Below are 7,448 nucleotides of genomic sequence, written 5' to 3'. Positions count from 1 at the left end.
ACGCAGTACTCCAGGTGTGGTCTCACCGGAGCAGAGTAGAGGGGCAGAATCACCTCCCTTGACCTGCTGGGCACGCTTCTTTTGATGCAGCCCAGAGTACGGTTGGCCTTCTGGGCTGCCAGCAAATGTAATGATTAAGCCCATTGCAACCAATGAAACAAGAGATAAATGAAAAATTAAGCTTCAGTCTAGCTAAAAGCTGTCTCTGTAATGATCTGCTGAAACAGCCTCCCTATGTCCACACACCCACATGTAAAAAGTCCAAGGCCACCCACACCTCACACTTATGACAGCAAGAAGACTCCTACATGTAACACGTGTGTTGATGCAAAGTAGAAAGCCAAATCTATTTTTAAAAACTTTTCCAAGATTACAGTCTGCATCTGTAAATGCCAGTCTGCATCTGCTGTAAATGTCTTTTCATTAGTCAGCCACCTGTTAGATAAAAAGTGTTGCACTAGCAACACAGCATCTGAGAATATGCATGCAAAGTTTCAGACCAGAAACTGGCATTGAAGGATAAGGAGTTTGCCATGCAGAGAAGCTGTTATTTTGACATACACACAAATTGAAGTAATTCTTTACGCAAGCGTTCCTTGATGAACATTTATTACTATTCATTATCTTCTCTTGCCTGCACACAGAGTGCAGACTTTCAGGCCAATGTAATTGGATTTATGAGGACTCTTCAGTACCATGGATCACAATGTTCTGCCAGATCATCAGCCGGCCTGGCAGAAATAAAAGGCCAATGGCTAAAGCAATTACTCTCACAGAGAACAGACCAACCCCAAAACTGACTAGTAGGCATTTTCATACAGACACTTTCCTAACAGGGAGGGGTGTCATCTATAACCTTTTGTGTACTAAATGCTAAACATGTATTGCTGATGAGCTGTGAGATGGCCAGTCAGAGTTTGTTATTATGAAATGGAGACCAGGGCAAAATATTCTTAGCACAATTACATTAGCTCCGAAAAACAGCTTATGTTTTGGAATTACTTACTTCCCAGCAGCCAGCCAGTAAGACTGGTTCAGAGGTGACAGGAACTTATAAATCCAAACTACTGAAAATACTTCAGTTTTATGAGTTTGTCTATGTTTGAAAGAGAGTGAGGTTGCTATATCACACTTTGCTATGCCACCTATAAAGGCTGGAAAAGAATGTATGGATTCCACATGCCACTGAAATCCCTGAATCTTGAAATGCCACATTCATACAGTGAGTAGTAAAAGTAATGGAGAGAAACACACATGATCTATCTGGAGCCAGGTCTGTCTTTATAAAAGAATGCAAATACAGCTTGTGCAGGTTCCTTTTGAACCACCTTGGGAAAATACTTTGGAATAAAAAATCTGACCTTAATCACACAAGTCATAAGGTGTGCAGAAAATCTAGCTGTTGAAATTGGCACTGTGTGTCTATTTGGGTCTGGAACCAAAATAGAAAACACCGTCAGTTTTGAAGATTAAATTTAATTTGATGTCAACTACAGAACTGTGACATCAGTGTGCATGTTAAAGCAGTGATGAATGAAAGATCATAAGTGAAAACCTGTGTTCAGAGAGCAGATCTGTCTTCATTCCATCATACTATTCAAGAAGTCAGTGTGACATCTCACTGTCCTATTGTTACAGTTAAGATGTCTTTATTTTGATGTTCTATTCCAGTAAAGTTTTGTGTTCACATAATACTGTGGTTTTTGCCTGGAGCTTCAGTACTGTTGGAACAATTTATTTATGACTTCTCAGTTTGTGCTCTGATCTGTTGAAAAGAGTTTCTTGGATTTCTCATGAAATTTTTGATGTCTTTATGATACCCATATCTTTAGTTAGTATATCCTTCATACAAAGAACACTGTCACTTCTCACATCTGTATAGTGATTTGAAAATTCTTACCTTTACACACATGATTTTTTGGCACTGTTGACAAAATAGAAATATTAGAATACAGTTTAAAAAGTCACTTGCTACATGCAGCCACTCTCAATGGATTGTAATAGCTCTTGGTAATTCCTATCTTAGAAAAAAAAATCAAACTTAAATGAAAATTGGAATGCATTCAATAGATTCAGAAGTATTTTGCAGGCTGGAAAAATCTGTCTTACCTTTAGAATCTCTTTTCTTACCAATCTGTCAAACTGAAAAGTTCATCAGAAATTGCCATGCAGTTATTCTCCTACAAGGCTGTAAAGAATAGAGAGCATTTTTGCTGTTATTTAAACAAGGAAGGTATGAAAGGGTTTTGCAGTTGTTGTAGCTCAATAGCAAACCTTTAAAAATGTCAGCAGTGTCTCCATCCCTAGCATAAAGGCTGATATCACACTGCAGCAAGCATGATCTGGCCATCCAGACCATGGAAGCAGAAGGCCTGACAGAGGCAAAAGATGCCCCATTCAGCTGTTGTTGAGTGTAGCTGGCCAGCCCGATAGGTTCCCCTTCCCCCTTCACATCTAGTTTAAAGCCCTGTCAATGAGCCCCGCAAGCTCCTGGGCAAAGACCCTCTTCCCCTTTTGAGAAAGCTGGCTCCCATTTGATGCCAGCAAGCCCGGTGCCGTGTAGACCATCCCGTGGTCAAAGAACCCAAAGTTGTGGCAGCGACACCAGTCGCGGAGCCACGTGTTAATAGATTGAGTCTGCCCGTATTGCCCAGTGTCTCCGGCCACCACTGGAAGGAGTGAGGAAAAAATGACCTGCGCTCCAGAGTCCTTCACTAACCTCCCCAAGGCTCTGAATTCTTTTTTGATCACCCTCGGGCTACCTGCTGCAACTTCATCAGCTCCCACATCTTTCATTTATGTGACTTTAAGCAAAGTAGAGCCTGACTTTGCACTGTTATATAGAAGCACATCTTTCCTTTTTTTCCATTCTTCTGTTATTTTATAAGCTATCCTGCAAGATAGAGACTGTCAGTATTCAGATCAGCCTGAGGAATCTGTTATATGAGCAATGATTGTGAACATTCCAGCAAAAATCAACAGAGCATTCAGTTTATATATAAGCTGTACTAATTTATTTTTTTACATGTTGTAACAGAACCTGAAGCTTTAAACAAAAGTGAAGCAGTATATTTTAGTTTCTCACGGCACAGATACCAAGTTATGTTATGAAGGGATAAATCTTTAAATAAACAACATTTAGTTTCCATAAAAACTGCTGTGCTGTCCCCGTGAATAGCTGCAGATTCACAACAGTGCAAATGTCTTGATAAACACATTATTCATAAGTGCCAAAATGACAACAGGAAGAAGTCTGTTATGGCTTATGCCAACAAGAAAAATTAAAGCATCAGTTTATTGTAAATTACTGCAATTTCCTTTTGTCGAAAGGAAAAATATACTAACTGTTCTCATTTTGTTCTGTTTCAGAAACTTATTGGAGAAGTGTTTAACATTGTCAGCCAACAATCTACTGCTCGACCGGGATGCATTATTGAACTTGATGCAATAACTAACAAAGTAAATAAATGGCTAACTCTTTAAGGGTATAATATAAAGGTGTTTGATAGCTTTGTCTGTTATTTAACCCAATCTGTTGGAAAGAGGTAAAAGAGATGACATTTCTCTGTGGTGATAATGACTGCTTTGAATTTTTGTGAAGATTGAGATACCTTGAACGTTTTAGATAGACAACTTTCCTTTAGCTGCTAGGAGCTCAAAGCCTATTGTTAGAGTGTAACAATATTTTCTAAGCATAAATCTTGATGAAAACAAAACTTAACTAAAGACTGGTTTACAAACCATCATAATTTAAAGGAAAAAGAGTAACAGTCCCCTCTAAACCCAAAGAAATAAAAAGATGAACATTAAAAAAACCCAAACCTGAAAACTAGACCTAACTATTCCAAAATGTAAGAGTCATAGCTATGTATGACTTCAATTTTTTTGTCTGTCTTGTAAGACAGATTTTTATCTGTTAACTAGTACAGCTATTTATTTCAAACAATGAGGAGGCAGTATTATTACACCTTGTTCTTACAGTTATTTTGATCATACATGTTCCAGTGCTGTTTTCTGTTAGGAAGCAGCCTGTGAAAACAGTGTGGTTTACCACTTCTTAATTAGACATCTGGATGTTTTTGACATCTGGAAGTATTTCTCTATTTGTCAATAAATTTCCATGTCTTTTAAGTATTAATCACATAGGATCTTCATTTTTAAGTTTAGATTTACAAAATATTTGTCTAGAATTTTTATAGATGAGTACAGGAATTACTCTCTGTCCATGTTTCTCTGGAAGAAGAGGGTGTTTTGTAACATGAAAACTTTGCCATCACTGTCTTTGAGGGACATATTTTCCTTGCCTGCAGGAAAGGATTTCAGTGCCAGCAGCCTCCTTTGTAAAGAGGTGGAGGTACTGCAAAGAAATCTGTTGCTGTCAGGAAGGATAGTTGTTGAGATAATGAAGAGAAGGAAAATCTGCAATTCATTCCCTTTTTTAGATTTCCCAGGCAATTCACTGCAGACATGTCTTCCCACTGAAGTGGGATAAAAGTCTAAGAGTTTTTGCCACTGTCATTTGTTCAACATCCGAAGAAATAAAAACCAATTGGATACTAATTCATCTGTCAATAACTGCACAAAATGTTATTACAGAATTTGTCTAGCATGGTAGATCTCAGTGAAATTATTTGAATGTACAAATGATAGGTTCTAGAATATGCTGTTCTAAGAGGAAAATGTTTAGTTTTTCTGATGCATTAAAATAATTTTCAACATTATAAAAGAAAGCAATCGTCATTGGTAGCTAGATTGCACGGAAGAAGTAATTGCATTAGTACAAAATGTTGCTATACTGTTCTGGGAGCATAACTATTGCTTAATATTTCAGTGTGGCTCAAATACCCAACTTCTTCATGTCTTTCAAGAAGACTTCATTTTGGGGTACAAACCCCATAAGGAAGACGTGGAAGGAAAGGAAACTGAGATATTTTTCCAGCCATCACAAGGTATAGCATAAAAATAACTAATATGAATGAAGTAGATATAAAAAATGTTCTTAAAGAATATTAAAATCTAGCTGGCATATGCTAGTTTCCTTTTTAATGAGAATCTGTAGAATTCAGTAAAATGGCTGTTTCATGTTGCTCATATGAACTGTTGTTTACATGGTAACGGTATTAAACAAAGACTTTCTAATTTGCTTAGAGTGAAACATTTTAACTTATATGGCAAATTCCAATTTTCAAAATGCTGTATGTTATATATAAAAATGTGTACAAAATAGAACAGAAGTGTATCTTCTGCATCAATATGTAGTTCCAGGCGATAAGGTTAATATATCTGACTTCCAACTTAATACAATAGAAAGTAACTGGGGAATTTGCAGACAGGTGGAAAAGAGTCTTTACAATCTAGCAAAATAGTTCAAACTGACTGGGAAGACAAATATGTATAATAAATTAGATTCACCAATACTAAGGTTGTCTGTAAGTCAGTATATCTCTTTATTTTCATAATTCTTCTGTAGCCATGAACAAACAAAATGTCAATTAAAAAATTAAATTTAACAAGAACAAGTGCCAGATTCTCTTTCTGGGATGGGGTAATCCTGGTCATATGTACAAATTGGGGAGTGAGATGCTAGAGAGTAGCTCAGCAGAAAGAGATCTGGGGTTTGGGTTGATGGTAAGTTGAACACAAGTCAGCAGGGTGCCCTGGCAGCCAAAAGGACTAACCATCTCCTGGGGTGCATTGGGCACAGCATAGCTAGCCAGTCAAGGGAGGTGATTGTCCCACTCTACACTGCACTGGTGCAGCCCCACCTTGAGTACTCTGTGCAGTTTTGAGCACCTCAATTTAAGAAGGACATCAAACTATTAGAGAGTGTCCAGAGGAGGGTGACCAAGGTGGTGAAAGGCCTTGAGGGCAAGACTTCTGAGGAGCAGCTCACACTTGGTTTGTTCAGCCTGGGGAAGAGAAGGCTGAGGGGTGACCTCATCACAGTCTGCACAGGGCAGCAGAGGGAGAGGTGCTGATACCCTCTCTCTGGTGACCATCAGTAGGACATGAGGGAATGGAATGAAGCTGTGTCAGGATTGGACATTAGGAAAAGGTGGTTCTTCACTGAAAGGTGGTCAGTCACTGGAACAGGCTCCCTAGGGATGCAGTCACAGCACCAAGCCTGTTGGAGTTCAAGGAGCATCTGGACAATGCTCTTAGCTAAAACTAAACCATATGGCTGGTCCTGCAAGGAGCAGGGGCTTGATCCTTACAGGTCCCTTCCAACTTGAAATATTCTATGATTCTATGTTATTAATGGTACTGTTTGAATATTTTGTTTTATAATCCAAGGATTTCTTTCAAAGAGGAAAACAGGGTTTTTTAGTATCAATTTTTAGAGAGTCTTCTGCTATTGAAAATTATTTATGTTGAATGTAAACTTCATGATAGTGATAATATGTTTAAATTACAGGGTATCGTCCACCACCTTTCTCAGAGAAGTTCTACCTAGTAGTAATTGAAAAAGATAGTAATGGCTGCTCTGTTCTTCAGATGTGGCATCTTCATCTCAAATCTGTGCAAGCCTGTTTAGGTGAGTGACTAATTTTCTTACAGATATTTATTTTAAATAATGTGAAAGAAAACTTAAAGCTCTGTGATTTATTTTAAAACAAATTGTGTCACCTTTGTCAAGCAGAAACCTCAAAGTCAGGAATCTTCGGAATAATTTATCAGTGCAATAGAGACAGTAAAGTTTCTTACAAACACTGGTTGCATTCTATACCAACTGCAATATAAAAATTTGTTGATAGGGTGAGTAATGTACTTAAGCACTGGATTCTGTATTTTAAACTATCAGTATTTCACAATGTTATGGGTATCTTAAAACAAATATTTATAGCATGCAATAAAACTAACGTAGCCTGCACACATCATATAATTATTTTTTTTGTGTAACGTAAGCACTGCTAAGAGAAATAAATCTGGTTATAGGATATTCATGCCTTGTCCTTACTTACAAACAATTTTTTTAACACTGTTGGCAATTTATTTTTATACAGCAAAACCAACTGAAGCTATTTTATCAGAGAATAAACTTAGTGTACCTGAGCAAAAGACTGTGGATTCTTCTCCAGATATATCACCTGGCATAAGCCCTATTCCACGATCTTCATCAATTGCTAATCTTCAGACTGCTAGTAAACTCATTCTGAGCTCCAGACTTGTGTATAGCCAACCTCTGGATCTTCCTGTTGGTGTAGAAGTAGTAAGAGCAACTCCTTCAGCAGGTAAATTTAACGTTTTTTCTGTCCAGTTGGTCCACTAATTTACCTCCTAGTTTATAGTATTGTAGATAGATATCCTCAGATAGATATACAGATCTCCTCAGCCTATCACATTCTGATTTACTGATACAGGCAACATGGTACTAAAAAGGCACTCTCAAATCATTGTGTCCTTGTCATGTTACCCTTTCATAAATGTATCAAGTCACCACAGGAATG

The 7,448-nt window shown here is 37.7% G+C and overlaps 1 protein-coding gene across 3 annotated transcripts in view; it reads left to right on the top strand.

The window, feature by feature from the left end:
* The window catches only part of DMXL2 (Dmx like 2), a 48,281-nt gene that overhangs the window by 14,617 nt on the left and 26,216 nt on the right, over positions 1 to 7,448 (top strand). For all 3 annotated transcript variants that reach the window (XM_035899323.1, XM_009644008.2, XM_035899324.1), the window contains 4 exons: positions 3,370 to 3,459; positions 4,832 to 4,949; positions 6,416 to 6,535; positions 7,005 to 7,232. In XM_035899323.1, the coding sequence (XP_035755216.1) occupies positions 3,370 to 3,459; positions 4,832 to 4,949; positions 6,416 to 6,535; positions 7,005 to 7,232 (556 nt within the window). The remainder of the gene's footprint in view (positions 1 to 3,369; positions 3,460 to 4,831; positions 4,950 to 6,415; positions 6,536 to 7,004; positions 7,233 to 7,448) is intronic.

Source organism: Egretta garzetta, unplaced genomic scaffold (genome assembly GCF_000687185.1).
Source record: "Egretta garzetta isolate BGI_Z169 unplaced genomic scaffold, ASM68718v1 scaffold287, whole genome shotgun sequence".
In the NCBI taxonomy this organism is placed as follows: Eukaryota; Metazoa; Chordata; class Aves; order Pelecaniformes; family Ardeidae; genus Egretta; species Egretta garzetta.
This window is presented reverse-complemented; position numbering and strand designations above follow the sequence as displayed.